General features: G+C 46.2%; 1 protein-coding gene across 3 annotated transcripts in view; it reads left to right on the top strand.

Moving 5' to 3' along the window:
* RTTN (rotatin) overlaps positions 1-18,113 on the top strand; it is an 891,871-nt gene that overhangs the window by 572,723 nt on the left and 301,035 nt on the right. For all 3 annotated transcript variants that reach the window (XM_078687523.1, XM_078687524.1, XM_078687525.1), the window contains 2 exons: positions 1,494-1,648; positions 14,351-14,570. In XM_078687523.1, the coding sequence (XP_078543649.1) occupies positions 1,494-1,648; positions 14,351-14,570 (375 nt within the window). The remainder of the gene's footprint in view (positions 1-1,493; positions 1,649-14,350; positions 14,571-18,113) is intronic.

Consider the following 18,113-nt stretch of genomic DNA (forward strand, 5'->3'; position numbering starts at 1 on the left):
CTGAGGGGCACCACTTGAGGATCAGGAACTCACTTCAGCTGGGCCCAGAGGCTTGTTTAGGATGTTGAAGAGCCTTTTGTGTCCCTGAGGCTCAGATCAGGAGGCCAGCATACTAGCCTTTTGGGCCATTCTGGTAGCGCAGGGTTCAAAATGAAGTTGCAGGTCCTGTTCGCCACTACTAGGCAAGAGGATAGCAGGGCAGAAAGGCAAGGATCAAGCAGAGCAGCAGTCCAGCAGAAGAGAAGCCCTTCCAGCAGTACAGCAGTCCTGCCTCCTGGCAGAGTCCACAGGGCCAGAAGTGTCCCAAAGAGTGGGTGCCTGTCCTGGCTCCAGACTAACTTCTGTGGGTATGCAGTCCTTTGTGTGGAAACAGGACACAGCCTATCCAAGTGTAAATAGGGCTGGGCCCAGCTCTGACCTCCCATCCTGCCAATGATTACCCATCTAGGCACACCTAAGCTCTCTATTGTATGTGGCTGTCTAGGAGGAATACACATAGCCAAACTGTCGGTTACACCCACTCATGTGACCCAGGGACAGACTACAGTCAATAAATGGCTAAGGCACGAGAATGCCAATTTTCTAAAAGTGCCAATTTGAAAATTGTAATTTTAAATCTGACTTTACTATAAAAGAGGATTTCTCGTTACAATTACAAAGACACCAAACATGAACTGATTACCTGTTCCCATTTGTAAATTAGCTTATTAAATGAAATAAGGTAACTCCCGTGTTAATTTATGGGACAGGTAAGGCCTTGCAGTAGTGAAGAAACTAATTTATGAGTTTTTCACTACCAGGATATTTAAAACTTAAAGTTCCAATCCTACGTTTTAAATACATTGCTAACTGCCCTGTGGGCTGTTAAAGACCTACCGTAGGGGCGATTTATAAGTATTAAAAAGGAAGGTTTGGACCTGGCAATAGGTTTATTTGCCATGTTGAAATGGCAGTTTAAAACTGCACACACACGTTGCAATGGCAGGGCTGAGACACGTTTAAAGTGCTATTTAAGTGGCTGGCACAATCAGTGCTGCAGGCCCACTAGTAGAATTAAATGTACAGGCCCTGGGAGCATGTAGTACCACTCTACTAGGGTCTTACAAGTAAATTGAATATGCAAATGGGTATAAGCCAATTCCAACACGTTTCAGGGAGGGAGCACAAGTTCTTTAGCACTGGTGAGCAGTGGTAAAGCGCACAGTCCTAAGGCTAGCAAAAACGAATTCAGCAAAAAGTAGAGGGTAAGGCAAAATGTTTGGGGGTGACCCTGCAGAGAAGTCCAGGTCCCACAAGCCTGATTTCACTTTTGTTGAATTATGAGTAGTAGACGGGCAGATTGTTTCTTATTCATATGCCACATTCTTTGTGTAAATTCCACTGTTCTTCCACGTCTGATTAAGTCGTTTTGTGTTTCATCAGTTTTCAGAATGCAAACTTCATTATGTGCTCTGACATGATTGAAAAATGTCCTTGTTTTTATGTATTTTCAGAACCCAAATCCACTTCTAGATCTGCTGGAGCAGAGCGAATCCCAGGGTAAAAATGAGTCTGATGATGCACAGATTGCAGTAAGACACCATCTTCAAAAACAGCTTGTGTTGTTTTTCAATACCCTATTGGCCAGCTTCATGTCTGTGACTGACAGGTATGTGGTGGTCTTTTTAAAAAAGAATTATAATAGAGTTCCTTTCTTTTCCCCATACTGAGTTAATGACTTGTCCTGAACTCCCATATCTATTTCAAGTGTTGTCAATTAGAAGCCTATTTATAGGTTTTCAGCTAGGATACATCAACCAATAGAATACATGCTTATTTCCAAAGGTATTTTCACACACTAGAGTGAAATAGTTTCGCAATTATGTTATCCTGTTTTGCAGTGTAGCCACTCAAGCTGTATATAATTTGTTTTGCTTAAACAGAGCTTTCTGGTGGCTATTCACATTCCTCATGTTTGCACAATTATTCAAAAAGGTGCACATGAAGTCTTATCTGAAGCTGATCCAGATTCCTAAATTCAGGACCTGCAGGCTTATAAGTTAAGTCTGGGCATGAAGTCTCGCTTAATTTTTGCCCAGGGGAGAGTAGGTTAGAAAATATCTCGTAGAAGACATTTCCTTCTTGAACTTGACAGCAGCCCTTCCCAGGCACAGACAGTAGAGATCACATCACACATTAGCTAAACACTAGAATTTCTCCAGTTCCACGTTTTCGCTTCGACCATTAGAGCAGGAGTGAGCGGGAGGACAACAAGCTTACGGTTCGCGGCCAGCTCTCCCGGCTCCCCCGTCACTACTTTAGCCGCCACCTACTTCAGCACAGTTCATCTCGCCGGAGCTTCAATCAAACCCAACGCCATCCGGTCGAGGCCGCAAAGTCCAGTGCCGAATTCACCTCTTCAGCATCCAGCAAAGGGCGGGCACTTGCAACCGAGCGCAACGGAGTGCTCCCAAGCCTCGCCCTGCCCTCTCCAGTGCCTGGGTCGGCCCGTTTACCCCCAAGGTTCACCAGGCGGGCGCCCAGGAGGAGGAGAGTGCTGTGGCTTTGGCTGCGTGACCACACTGGCTGCGCGGCCACTCTGCAAGACAGGAGGTAGGCGGAACAGAGCACCACGAATCTCCGCCAACCAGCCCGTCCCTAGGTACAGGTGAGCGTGCTTGAGTGTGTAAATTGAGCGCAGCAAGCATGAGCTCGGTGACCCAGCGGAGGCGGCCCGGCTAGGTCCGGGTGCAGCTTGCGGCTCATCTGTCTGCCCCGCTCATAGAGCCACAGCTCAAAAGCTCTCCAACTTGCAACCTGCTGCTTGCACCTTTCAATTTTTACTTTTACTTTTTTTTTTAAAGCTTTACAGCTCTACAGCTTGACTTCAACAGTATCTGCTAGCTTTTGCTAGCACTTACTGGCAACTGCTTTTCTCAACATGGGCATTTGTTGCCAGTTTTCCTGGAGTCTACTATTTTGCCAAAAGCTCGTCTTTTCCTTACCTTCTTCACCTCGCAGGATAACACTCCCAAAGTAAGGTCAAGAGTACAACAAGAGCACAATAAGTAGCACTGCAGCTAGCATAAAACTAAAAATTAAATAAAAGCTGGCAAAAATTAAATAAAACTAAACAAATTCCTAGGCAACACAGGCAAACTCAAAAGTAGGAAGGATCACTGGAAGGACCATGAGGTTGGGCAGAGTGAGAAAAACCCCAGTAAGATCAAGGCTACATCCAAAAACAACAAAAAGGAAAAATGATAGCGAGAGCAGGGGCAATGGCCCCCTTGGCCAGAACCTGGATAGTCACCCAAAAAAAAGAGAGCAACTCGACAAGATGAACGACAAAGCGACGGCCAATGAGATCCCTCGTTCTCCCGATAGAGCTCCACCCAAAGGCACAAGTTACAGTGAAACACATAGCCTGGAGGATAACACATTAACAGTAACAGCAACAGGAAATGAAGCCCTCTCGAAGCCGGACTTCGAAAGCCAAGTGTTAATAAATATTGGGGGGACACCCAAAAGGAGAAATCCCTGCACCCTACAGCCTAAAATATTCACAAAAGTTTCCTTCCTGAAAGACCCCGGAACAGCAATATTTTCCAAAAGCGGAACTATAAAAGGGCTGCAAACCCCACTCCAGCCAGGGAGATTCGACCTAACGTTGCGGCCCACAACAAAACGACTGACCCTCTAATCCTCTTGGAGGAAAAACTCTGCAGCAACATCAGCTGAAATGCCAGCGCAGAATTGATTACTACTCAACAGAACCTTGAAGTAATACCAAAGGCTAAAGATATCAATGGGTCAGGTAAAGACGCCGCCCACAAAAGGCACGACGGCAGCAATCAAGTAAAGGAGATGCAAGATTGCCTATTGGTCCATCTACAAGCTGCTCAAACCTCCAAGCACCGCATGGTATGAAAGAAGCGATGCAGGACAAACTACCAAAGACCCAATCTGGACAACAATTGTAAGTACTATGCAATACTCAGCAACGGCGCTTCAATATCAGTCACATAAACTGGACCTTCAGCTTACAGTTCTTCAAAGCCTGGCTGACTCCACCTCAGGGATTGACAGGAAGTTAGCCGATCTGAACGACTTAATAAAGCGAGGGCAAGAAGCGGCCTTCAAAGCTCAAATGTCGCAACAAGAATGCACTTGCACTCCAATAGTTGATAAATTACTCATGCTACCATCAATATTAGGGGACCTGTTATCCACACTGAAACCAAAAGTAGATATGATTCAATAAGCTTTATTCGGTTAAAGAGTAGCAACCATAAAAGCAAATAAATACATACACAATAATAAAAATCTAGTTACAACTTCATAATAGACAAAAAAGTATAATCACAGTTCATAAAACGTTGAAATACCATACTTTTTCTTGCGTGAATTGACTTTAAAATAAATGTTGCCGCATAAAAACAAATCTCAGGCTCTCTTAGTGTAAACAGCAGACTCATAGCAGCATTAGTGGTTATGATGTTATTTTTTTTAAGAGGTTTTAAAAAAGCAATTCGGAAGTTCAGATACAAATCACATAAAAGGAGAAAGTGCAAGGTGCTTTGTTTAGTGTGCCCATCAAATGGACAAGGAGAGACTGGTCGCTGTTTCATACTAGGAAACGCTACTAAATGGTGGGCAAGACCTAGTCTCATTCTTGTTAAAACATAGCGGTGTAAGGGTCTCGTAACCAGGGATAGATAGGGTTGAAAACCATTAAAATCAAATCTATGTACAAATGGTAAAACTGGTATGTTGTTTGCTTCCCTACAGATCTCAGTCTGCACTCCTTCTTATGGGACAGAAAGTATTCTTTATCTCTTGTTTAGACAGCCCTGTAACTTCATTTGGATTTTCCAGGATCGTAAGTTCAAATAGGTCTTTATACACATTGGCTATATATTTGAGCCAAGGGATCTTAAGACAGTTGTCCAGTTGCAAGCAGTCCTTGATGATGGATTTATTAAATGTTGTCTCCTCTTTTGACCATATTGACTTCCAAAGTAATAGCGGTCTGAGTGCAATCAAGTCTGTCAGGTAGTTGAGCACCACTTCACAATGGATTAGTTCAGAGGACGCTGAAGCAGGCAGACTTAGATGCTTTTTCAGAAAATAAATGTCCTCTATTTGCAGTTCTTCGCTGGGATGATAACCCCATACACCTGCACCGTATAAGGCAATAGAGGTACATCTAGCTTTGTAAATATGTGTTGTGTCTTTAATTCGGCGATCCCCTAGTTTGGAGGCGAACCTGAAGACCCCATGCACACTTTTAGACATCTTAGCCCGGACGTTAGACATTTCCCGTGCCCATTTGCCATCATCAGTTAAAGATATCCCCAAGTAACAGAAGCTGTCTACGGTTTGCACTTTTTGCCCGTCTATAAAAAAGGATTTCAAATTCCTTGGTTTCAAACCACATTCCATGGTATATGTTTTGGCCTTATTGATCAGCAGTTTCCTCTCCTTTATATAAACAGCAAACCTATCAATCAGCCGCTGTAGGCCTACCGCTGTAGTCTGGATAAGAGTTCAGCGTCATCTGCATAAAGCTGAACTGGTACATCCTGGCCCTCAACTCGGGGGACTTCCGCCTGGACCAATTTAAGGGCTGCAGCCTTGGCGGATGCCACGCTTTACTTTAAAATTAGGGGTACATTCGCCCCTTTGGTCAAACCGTACTCTAGTTGATAGTTTCTCATATAGCCTGGCTAAAAAGTAAATAATGGGCTCTGGGGCACCAAGATTCAGTAAGACTGGCCAAAGTATAGCAAGGTCCACTAGGTCAAAGGCTCTACTAAGATCAGCAAAACATAAAAAGAGGCACCCTCGCTTGGCACATGTGCATTTCCAATTAAAAGCTCTAAATTAATACACTGTTCTAAAGACCCAACCCCTTTCTAAACCCATATTGGGCCTGTGTCAGTATCCCCTTATCCTCAACCCACTCTTCCAATCTTACTAATAAAACCTTGCTCATCACCTTTACTGATGAGTCTAATAAGGAAATTGGCCTGTAGTTCTTGGCTTCGGATTTGTTCCCATTTTATAAATGGGGATAATGACGGATTCGCCCCAAGTGGGGGGGACTCCCTCCGTCACTGCGCATTAAAAACTCTAGTGAGTATCGATCCCCAGAGGTCTGGCACAGTTTTATAAACATCTATGAGTACACCATCCGGGCCCGGAGCTTTTCCTCTTTTGCTGCATGTAATTCCTTGCTTGACCTAATCTAGAGTAATATTTAGGGGGATAGCGGGCCCGCTACTAAGTTTGTAGAATCCTCAGTATTGGGATCACGTGGGTTAAAAATACTGGAGAAATGTGCCACCCACTCCTCACTGCAAACATGGCATAAGAATTCGGGGTATGAGTCATTTAAAAAAAAAGTTGAGTTAACGGTTTCCCAGAATAACTTGTTATTAGATGAATCTGCAGCCAGAGCAAGTTTGTCCCAAGCCTCCTCTTGGAGTTCCCTCTTCCTCTGTTTTAATGTTAATTTATATACTAGTCTTAGTTTGTTAACTAACACTTTGTTCCTGGGACTGCTAGAGTGCTAGTTTCAGCTGGTTCAGTGAGTTGGTGCAGGAGTGGTTGAACCAGCCCCTAGTTTGAATATATTTCTTCCTCAGTGGTGCAGTTAGTAACTTATCAATAGTAACGCTTATTTTACAGAAGTTAGTTAGAATGAAAGCTGGTTCAACCTCAGTTTCTAAACTGTCGTGTATCTCATTACCACATTCAGAAACAATATATTTTAAGATCTTATCAGGGTTCATACCATTCCATCTTATTCTCGTACTGTTTGGTCTACTCGGGGCAATATTACCTGTGGCCGTTAGTAGTATTATAGGTCTATTGCCCCACACCGCCATTGACATGATAATACAATTATGGTCTCTAACCAAGAGTTCATCAATCCACAGGGTGGAACAAAGTTGTACAATGTTAGCGTATACCAATACATGATCAATTATGCTACAGCCACAGTAACTGTGACTGGAACCCTACATTGATAGACCTTTTAAGTACTAGAGGCAGTTTATTAGACAAAAGGATTAGCAGCCCGCCCTTCGCTCTGCCAACCGTGGAGGGTGATGCTGGTAAATCATACCGATGAAAACCCTTCAAAATAGGCAGGGTCGGTACTCCATGTTTCTTGTAATCAGATTATATTGTGTTGATTTATAAAATCCATCCAGCCTAACATATCTTTTTATGCTAGCTAGTCCGTCTATGTACCAGGTGACAATGGTATAGCCGCTGACCGAGGGACTTCCTATACTGTCAATAAGTTGGTCATTTAGACACATACTGCCCTCTAACTCACCAATTAATGGGTCCAATGCGGGTGAGGTATTAACCGCTTCAGTATATTGTCCTGAGCTTCCATCTGGGTTGGCCTCTGGTACCCTATTTGATAAATTAGGTGCAAGCTGAATTATTTCCCCATCTGTGTTGGGTACACTATCTACCGATAACCCTGCACCCGTCTGCTCGGTACCCAACAGGTAGACGGGCAGTGCTCTGTCAATCATTTTCCTCGAGTGTGGTTAGTGGGTAAAATCTGTTGAATGTAGGTAAAGCGTAATGCGACAGTGGTAACCAAAAGTCAAACCTCAGACCTTCACGAGTAGTGAGTCACTCACGGAGGGAAAAACAGAACCTGTACCCCATCCAATGGAGACCACATCAACAAACCTCAATTATCAATCAGGGGGAAGAGGGCCCTCGGCAAATATCCAAATGGGAGCACACGAGACAAACAACCTGCCAGCGAAAGCCCGCCGCGAACAAAAAAGGAAAGGAAGAAACAAGAAGTTAACCTCCCCTGATCAACATACTGACAACCAGCTCCAGCTTATTTCAGCCGAACCAGACTTCAGTCTGAGGACATCTTAAATACCTCCATGTCCGCCATGGAAGGTAAAACTGAATTCCCGATAATAAGATCCAATAAATCATTGGAATTGACCGGGGGTTTATACCCCACAACAAGAGTCAACAACATCCAGGAACTGACTCGCGAACCAACCAGGAGGCCGCCTATTAGTATCCTAATCCAAAACTCAGGGCGACGATCAGGAGGTCTCTCCAGTTAGATCAGAGCCAGCCATACCATCACAAGCTCTTAGTGCACCCACTGAAGGGGTTCAAATCTTACAACAGAATTTGAGAAACGATCCCATGGCAGTCATAAAGAGCTATTGCAACTACAGACGAGAGTTATTGAGCAAAGAACCAACATACACGACAAAATTTGGTCACCTGCTGATCTACTGTCAACTCTCCATAAGAGTGCTAATTGTGGAATAAATAACATTAACAATGCCCAACTCAGGCCTCAAACCCTCACAGCAACCAATAGTGACGGATGTCCGCCTCAGAACCAGGAACAAATAAAGGTAGAGGTCACGACACCATCATTTTCTGCCCAGAGTGCAAATCACGAGGTCGAGCGGATATATTACATAGAATTAATGTGCTACGGCTCTTCTATTCCGTCCCGTCCCTAGCTAACATCTGTTCCACCGACCTACTTCCAATAGAATTTTTGCCCTACAACAACCAGGGGGATAAAATTGAAGGCAGAGCCAAAACCACTATATCCAACACCCTAAGTACAGATTTCAATAGTCAAAATAAAAGGCCAACTCTGTACTAAAAGGAGCAAGGAGTAGCACTCCTGAAACTCGTACAAAAGACCAAATGACACAACTACAGTTGCAGCGAAAAAGTTTCCACCTTTTAATAGTGCTGCTAGTTATTTCTAATTTGATAGTAGCTAAATAAGGCATAAGGCAGGTGTTGACTTTTAATCCTTTAGATTGATGCCAATTACGGATGGTCAAACAAAAAAATAGCTTTCATAACTCTCTGTGTTATAGACCGTTTATGATCTGTGCTATGTTGACAGTCATATGCTGTTGCCCCCTTTTTATGTCTAATGTGCCATTTCTTCAAATGAAAGCTCTTTCCATAGATTTATCATTTGTAATAGATAAAACTAATTAAAAGCTGTCAGATGTCAATTCATAATAGTGGTACTCTTCAGTGGGCGAATGGCTAGTTGTATCTCACATCTCATTGATTCCTACCTCCCTTCTCCTTCACACTGGCAAATTTAGGGCAATACAACACTAAGCCGCTAGTTTGGCTACCATGAACACAGGGCACCATTTTGCTTTTAAAAAATGAAATGAAATTATCCTTGGGTTGATAATCTAGGGTACTTTCTAGGATGGGAGAGAATCCTTGCTGCGGCCGTTACCACTGGTAATGGTGAATGGACATGCCTTTTTCCTATCAACTCTATTGATTACATATTAACTCATTCACCTGCTGTGGGAAACATCCTTGCACTGGTCCTACCCGGTCCATAAATACCTAAGTGGGACCCACAACAATTTACTTAAATAGACATTCATTCAATAATTATTTTATCAGGCTGACCCGTTACCATAAGTTTGTAGCATGTGCTGCTGTAGAACAGATGCTCTGCATACTCCTGCCATCTAGTGCTGGGCGCGGATGTTTAAAGTTGTTTTCAGTCTCAAGCAGGGGCAGCTCCTCCGCTAATACAGAGGAGCGTCGCCCCACTGCTCTCAGAGCAGGAAAAAGGAAAAATAAAATGTTAATAACAATGATTAAGGTGGTGGCAGCACCTTGCGATATCGTTTGGAAAAGGCGGGCAGACTGCGAGAGATTCTCTTCTGCCTACTCGCTCTCTGCAGCATTATTTCACTAGCGTATTTTTAAAACCTAGATTTTTACATTCAATTGATTTAATAATTGTGATGTATTTTTTATAATTAACTGTACCGTTTTAACACCCTCTGTGCTGCTTCCCGGTTCCCCTGTGCCCCGTTCCACCGCGGCTTGCTCGTGCCGATTGCTGTGGAGGGCCAGGTCGGGCGCCATCTTTGGTGAGTCCCGGTCCCCGGCTGGTCTGGAGTTAGCGGTCCAGCTCGGGGAGGGGCTTGGGCCTTAAATAGAACCTGATTTTGTGGGCCCTCGCGACTGATCAAGGTGGTGGCAGCACCTTGCGATATCGTTTGGGAAAGGCGGGCAGACTGCGAGAGATTCTCTCCTGCCTACTTGCTCTCTGCAGCATTATTTCACTAGCGTATTTTTAAAACCTAGATTTTTACATTCAATTGATTTAATAATTGTGATGTATGTTTTATAATTAACTGTACCGTTTTAACACCCTCTGTGCTGCTTCCCGGTTCCCCTGTGCCCCGTTCCACCGCGGCTTGCTCGTGCCGATTGCTGTGGAGGGCCAGGTCGGGCGCCATCTTTGGTGAGTCCCGGTCCCCGGCTGGTCTGGAGTTAGCGGTCCAGCTCGGGGAGGGGCTTGGGCCTTAAATAGCGATGCCCCACAGAGCGCGCAGCGGTCTCGCGCAGCGCGCGCGCCGTCTGCGCGCCGAAGGAGCGCCAAAGGAGGGCCCGTCTGTGCCCGTCCGTGTCCCGGACGGGCTCAGGGCCAGCCATCAGGCCCGGCCTCCCCTTGGTCGGACTGCACATGGTAGGATCAAGTATTTACGGAGTGATCTTTTGAAGCTCAATATCACAGATAGAGAGGGTTTATGTTTGCGGGCAGGGCGGGACTGTGGGACTGTAAAGTGTTCCAACTGTGGTTTCCTCCCCCAGCCTTCATTACCTTCTAGACCAGGCAGCGTATCCGGCCCCATGCCGATTAGGCAGGTCTGTGGTGAAACACGCAGCCGACATCTTTGAAATACTTGCGGATGGACAGCTTGAGCTCCTTTTCGTCACGGAGACATGGCTTACCAACACGTGTGCTCCGATTTTGGAACTCGCTGTCCCCAGAGGTTTTAAGATTGTCAGAGTGGACAGTACCACAGGTAGAGGGGGTGGTTTAGCTGTAATATTTAAGGAGGCCTGGCACTTCTCTATTGAGCAGTCTCATTTGGTAGCTGATAGAGAGGTCCTTCACTTCTCCCTTGTTATTAATCCTCATTTCACCTTGGGTGGTTCATTGATCTATAGACCTCCAGGTCATGCCCGCCACTTTATTGATTCTTTGGAGGAGTGCATAGTGGCGCGGGCTCTGAGCTTCCCGAAATTCCTGCTGGTTGGCCACCTCAATATTCATCTAGATGTTTCTTTCTCAACGGAGGCTCGCCGTTTGGAGGAAGTTTTCAAGTTAGCTCAGTTAAAACAGTGGGTGGCTTCTCCGACCCATGTTGGAGGCCACCTCCTGGACCTAGTCTGTTCCAATTTTCCCATCAAGGAATTAAACCTAGAGAAAGTGACGTGGTCCGACCACGATCTGATTAGGTTTTCTTGGGAGGTGGAGGATATAGGCAGAGTAGCTGCTGCTCCTCCCAGGAGCTATCCCCAGAAGATCAACCTGGATTCGTTTGGTCAGGCTCTGTCTGGAGCGTACCCAACGCTCCCATCTGAGCTAGGGGAAGAGGTAAAAGACTTTAATCAGTGGGTGCTGCGGGCGGCCAATGTCTCTACGAAACATACCATTCTGTCCAGGCTCCGTCGCACCCCGTCTCAACCCTGGTTCTCTCCCGAGTTAAGGGAGCTGAAATTGGGATGTAAAAAGCTGGAACGGGTTTGGAGACGTGAGTATAGCCCGGAGACAAAATCCGCCCTACGCACTGCCCAAAAGAACTATTATGCTGCTATCAGGACAGCCAAGGGGAACTACTATGCAGGGAGAATTGCTAAAGCGGATAATAACAGTAGGGAAATTTTCTCTATTGTAAAAAGCTTCCTATCCCCGGCAGCTGACTCAACCACACTTCCTTCCTCCAAGCAATGGTGTGAGGAATTGTCTAATTTTTTCACTTACAAAATAGCTAAAATTCAGAAGGACTTGCTTTCCGCATTGCCAACAGCCAGCCTAGAGGCTAACCCCTCTCCTCTGCTATACCATCATGACGCCCAACAGTTTACGAACTTCTTGCTAGTTGCAGACTGTGACATACTGCCCCTTCTTCAGTCCCTCAAATCGGGCTCTCCTTCATATCCATGCCCGGTTCGGGTACTTGCAGAGGTGGCTAGTATTGTCTGCAGTGAGGTCACCCAGTTGGTAAATCTCTCCCTATCCTTAGCAGAGGTTCCTATAGGCTGGAAACAGGCAAAGCTTCTGCCGCTTTTAAAAAAACCAGGGCTGGATGTGGCTGTGCCTGGGAATTATCGTCCCATATCCCTTTTGCCAGTAATGGCCAAAATCTGTGAAAAAGTGGTTTTTCGCCAACTTGAGAGCTTTGTTGAGACCTCTAATGCTTTACATCCAGCTCAATCAGGTTTCAGGGCAGCCTACAGTACGGAGACAGCCTTGGTTGAAATGGCAGAATCTATCCGGGAGTGTTTGGACGGTGGCGGCAGAGCGGTCTTGATCTTGCTCGACCTCTCTGCCGCATTTGACACCGTTCCTCACGCCCTCCTCCTCGCCAGGCTGTCTGCAATTGGTATTGGGGGGCGTGCCCTGGCCTGGTTGTCTTCGTTTTTAACGGACAGTTCTCAACAGGTCTGGCTACCGCCTTATGCCTCGGAGCTCAAACCACTTCTCACTGGGGTTCCCCAGGGATCCACGCTTAGTCCCCTACTGTTCAATATTTACATCACCCCCCTGGTATATCTGACGGAACAGTACGGGGCTAAGATTATTGGATATGCCGACGATACCCAGCTGTTGTTTACCTGGCCAGATGACCATCTAGACACCTCAGCAGTCCAACTTTGTCTGTCCTCTGTTTTCCGCTGGCTGACTATGGCCCATTTGAAATGCAATGAGGACAAGTCTGAGGTCCTCTTCTATGGTTCTTTTCCCCCCTGCTTCAAAGACTCACTGTGGCCACCCAACACTCCTAGCCCCAAGGTGATGGGAGGTCCTGCGAAGAATCTTGGCATTTGGTTTGGTGAGGACCTAAGATTTGAGGACCATATTAAAAAGCTATCTGGGACTTGTTTTGCTACCCTGAGAATGCTACGTAGATTTTTTCCGTTGCTTCCCAGGGAGGCAAAAGAGACTGTTGCTCGAGCTCTCATCCTAGCAAGGCTAGATTATGCCAACGCTCTGTTTAGTGGCATTCCTGCCTATCTGGTCAACCGCTTGCAGGTTATCCAGAATGCCGCTGTCCGACTTCTGTTTAATGTGCCGAGATGGAAGAGCGTTCGCTCTCAAATGAATTGTCTTCACTGGCTTCCGGTGTCTTTGCGCATTTTGTTTAAATCCCTCGTGCTCTTGTTTAGAGCAATTCACGACCAAGGGCCTGGCTATTTGAAGAAACGATTCATTTTTTACGTCCCCACTCGAGCTCTTAGATCATCCTCTCAGTTTAAGGAGACTCTCCCCCGCTTTAGGCGATCTAGGCTAGGGGGTCAGTCCATATCTGTGGTGGCTGCCCGGGCCTGGAACGCCCTTCCCCTCCAGCTGCGCTCCACTCAGGGTGTAGCCCAGTTTAAGAAAAATTTAAAAACTTATTTCTTCACTAGTCTGGTTTAAGTTGGTCTCTGCTATGTCTTTTTCTGCTTTTCCCCATCGCGCCAGGACACTCCCAAGTATCAGAGCGCGTTATAAAACGGTTTATACATACATACATAACATTGATTTTATCATTTTCTTGTCTGTGCTGGGGTTACAGAGGGAGGAGTGGTTCATGCACAATCTTAGGTGCACAAGGCGGTTTGGCCGGCTGTCTTGGGCCGTCTAAACAGTCATGCGCACTTTGCATGTTCCCACCAGGCTGTATTGCACAGCCTGATGGGGAACATGCACAGACTCCCCGTCCTAATCTGAGCGCCAAACCACTGCGCTCAGAACAATCACAATGCTGGCTTAAGGGAGCCTGTGTGTGCTGCTCAGCCTCGGCCCCAGCAGGTAAGAGCGGTCGGGGCGGGTTGGGGGGGCAGGTGTGGGGGAAGATTTCGACAGACGATGACGAGGGAAAATTAATTATTTATTTAATTTTCCCTCGCCATAGTCTGTCAAAATCCCCCCTTACCTGACCCCACCGCTCTTACCTGCACGGGCCGCGGCTGGCCCTGCTTCCTGTACTCACCTGGAAGCGAAGCTGAGGAGAGACGGCAGACGTGAGAAGGTGTTTTTTTCAATTTATATTTTGCCACCCTGTTCCCTCCAAGCTGCCACTGGTCTCGAGATATCTTCTCACTCCTTCCTTACAGTTCCTTTCTATCTATATTCAATTCTTGTATCTGACAACTTTGCAATATAATGGGTCTTTAATGTACTGGACCCCTAAAGTAAGATCTGATCAGATTATACCAGGTACTGGACTCTTACTCACAAACAGTTTAATTGAAAAGGATGTTTCCAAAGTTTACCGAATGGTTCAATTTTCTTGCACAGGAAATGCTTGATGCTTGCCGGCGCCTTCAGGACTCAGTTGGCTTTAAAGCTGCTTCAGTGCCTACGTGTTACAGATGCGCCCCATTTCTACGGGCTTCCTTCTCTGGAGAGAACGCTGAGAGGAATGGTGCATGTCACGGCACTGCCAGGGTGGAGCACATATTCACCTACCTTTGAGCCTTTCACAATCTGTACAAAATATCTGACTGGCCTTCTTGAGGTAATTTAATTGTTTTTTTCTGTATAAGTATGAAAGCTACACCGTAGCATATTTGTGTCAATGTTTAGTGTTTGTCGCCATGTTATCAGTATCTACATGCAGATTATTGTGCAGTGCTCAGATGACTGCAACATTTTACTAAACTCTCTAGGGCTCACTGTCTGTTTTGCTGTTCCCGGATTAAGAAGTATCGTTTGTATTTCTGATATATAATTACAAGCTCTGTATTCTAGTTGACTCTCTTTATGAAAATATTCCGAGCCTTCACCACTCTTTTCATACACAGCTCCACTGTAATTCATTGTGCCCATAATGCAGTTTTTAGTGTTGTACACCAAAAGTGGAGGGCCGGGCTAACTGATTTGTTTTTTGGCTGAAGTGGCTGAAACAAATAGAAGGTAGGGAGAACAGAAAGGACTTCTGTTGGATTTCTGTTGTTAATGTAGTAACAAATGACTTAGTAGGTAAAACATAGCACCGAAACAGCTCGTCCTTTTTATTCGACCTACCTGCCAGGGTTCCCATTGTGTGACCCATGCTACATCTAAGAAAAGCAGACATAGAAATATACCTCTTTCATGTAGAATCAAAAGGAACCAAAACACGGAACTGCATAATTACTGGGCAACACTTGTTCTTTGTTGCATAGATTTACCAAGCACTACTGTTTCACTCCTCAGGTAGGCATATTTTGCCTGTGTGGGGTTGCGTAATTTCCTAGGTCACCCTGCAATACTCAGCCCCACCTCTCTGGGGGTAATGCTTTGGGGGCCCAATTATAAGGGGAATATTCAGCAGGAAGAAGTGACCATTAGAAGAAATAGTTACTTATCTCAGGTAACAATGTTTCTCGTAGTTAGTCTCTCTCCGCAGATTCCTCACCCTCGCCTCTTTTTTGTGAGATAGTGCTTTTCATAATAAGATCCCAAGGTAAGCAGTATTGGTTTTTGTAGGAGGATGGCTTAGTATATGGTGCTCACTTACTTAAGTGGTACATGTTGTACTAATCCAGGCACCCTTATGGTGATTTTAGTGGTTTTGATAACCTTTGAAAGCTCGCAAAGCGGTAGCTGTGGAGAGTAGCCTTCAAGCTTATCTTGAAGGAGTGTTAAGTAGCTTGTTTCACCAGGCTAATCATGTAGTGTATGTTAAACTGAAAAGAACCGCACAGTGTTTATATAAAAATGTCTATTTATTACACATCACTCACTAACACATTGGTATATCTCCTACCGTGAGATATAAACACAAATAAGCAATAATACTTCAATTGCAATAAGGTAAGTAGCACAAAATACAGTGGTCTTCAGGAGGTGACCAAACCATATATTAAGAAAGTGGAATGCAAACTGCGACCAAATTTGGGACTATGACCAAGAGACTTAGAGAAGCTGGGGACACAAGGAGCCACCCAAGGTAAGTACCCAGGGTCCCCACGGAGGCTGTGTGCAGAGTGGAAACATAGCCGTATGTCCAATAGAAGTCAGTGGGGATGCCGTGGTTGCAGTTTTTATGAAGGACCCTGAAGAAACCCCATGGAAGACAAAAGGTTGGAGAGTCACCTCACCCATGGATACCTCAGGATTCAGGATACCTACACCAAGGAAGTGTGGGTGCATAGGTGTGATATGACGTCAGAAACCGCCTTAGACCACAATGGAGGACTTCAGTAAAGATGACCCTGGAGAACACTGTGCAAGAGTCCGGTGGAATCCGAGGGTGGATTCTTGAAGAGGAGCGTTTGTAAGCAGAGGGGACAGAGCCTATGCAACTCGTAGGTGACCAGGAGGCACGGGAGAGCAATGCCCACAGATGTCAGACAGCTCAGAAGTGTTGACGGTGACCTTGTAACTGCAGCTGTGAAGACCAGGTAATGCTGAAGAAGACCAGGAGCTGTGCATGAGCTGTCCCACGTCAGAAGTCGAAAACCAGGTGGTAGGTATCCAGCGGGAGAGCCTACAATCCTTGGCAGCTACGACTGGCATGGGAAGCGAAGAAGGAGCAACGTTGGGACCAGCAAGGTCCAAGGGTCTCACCATATGTAGAAGAGTCAGAGTAGGCCCCAAGTAAGCAGAGGAGCCCACTGAAGCAGGAGAAGACCCTCAGGAGGACCCACATGTCGAAGGCACAGGAGTCGCAAGAGGACCTTGAGCAGCTCACCAAAAATGAAGGCCCACGGTTCAGAGGGTGCAGTAAGGATGCTGTACTAGGTAGGAAGCGATGCTGGAGGCTGGAGCTTTTCGTAGCCTGAAGATCTCTGGAGTGCATGGCCAACAAGTCTTAGCATCGGCAATTTGATGTGGTGCACATGGGTTTGGTCCCAGCGTATCTGACGAGGGATACTGGCTACACAATTGCAGAGAAAACAATTCAGGCTTCGAGGGAGTTGCATAACCACCGCCTGTGTTGCTGAGCCTTTCGAAGTCCGTGGAACGTCAGGAGTAGCAGACCGGTCAGCTTCGTTGCGGTGCCTGCAGATGCAGGGGAGTGACTCCCTCACTCCAACAGCCATTGCTTTGGGTGTCCTTGATGCCCAGAGGTCTGTAGAAGATCCTGGAAGAAGCACAAACAAAGACGACGAAGAAGATTTGCAGAACAGTGAGACCAGTAGCAACAGGCGCCTTCCTTAATGCAGTCTTGGTTCCCGGCGAAGTGCGCAAGGGATGTCCCAACGCCAGACCGGTTTCAAGCCTTGCGACTCCTGCCGCAAGCTGAACTCTGTCACTACTTGAAGAGTACCAGAGACCCCCGCCCCCCACTCAAAGGGAACTTGAGCCACTTTGCAATGGTTCTCTGTGTTGTCAGTGGCAACAACTGGGAAGAATGCATTGGGGACTACCTGCTCTTCAGACACCAAGTGACACTTGACAGCTGTCACACTGGCTCCGGTGTCTCTCAGAGCCTCCACTCTATGGCCATTGATGGTCACCCACTAATTGTATTTCTTAGTGTTATCAGGTAGCTGAGTTCTAGGAACCATCTCAAAGTCTCCTAGTGAGACAAGAGACATTTCTGCGGAACCCCACCAACCTTGGGCACCCATCTCCTCCCCACCCAGGGCTTCACTGGCCATCTAACAGGGTGGTGCACGGGGTGGCACATATTGACCCTTTTGGGGACACTGGGGATCATACCATAGGTGCCCCACCTGATTACACTGAAAGCAGGTAACAGGACCCCTATGAACAGGCTTACCTGTTCTGACTACTTCTCTGGGGGAGGCTGGGAACCCCTACCTTGGTTCCCTTGTGAATTACTTTGGGCCCTTTCTGGAACACCCTCTGTTTACCCTTGTCTCCCCCACTCTTCTGCTGGGGACCCTGCCCACCTTTGGCGGAGTCTCCCACAAGAACCTTGTGGACCCTGGTACTGACCAAGTGGACCGCCTCTTCAGCAAGCTTCCTAGGGTTAGTCAACTTGCTATCAATAAGGTGCTGGCGTAGCTCTGGAAAATAATTAGCAGACAAGTGCTCCCTAGCAATCAAATCATAGAGCGCTTGAAAATTATCCACATTGCTACCCCTCACCCAACCATCCATAGCT

Source organism: Lissotriton helveticus, chromosome 4_1 (assembly GCF_964261635.1).
Source record: "Lissotriton helveticus chromosome 4_1, aLisHel1.1, whole genome shotgun sequence".
Taxonomy (NCBI): Eukaryota; Metazoa; Chordata; class Amphibia; order Caudata; family Salamandridae; genus Lissotriton; species Lissotriton helveticus.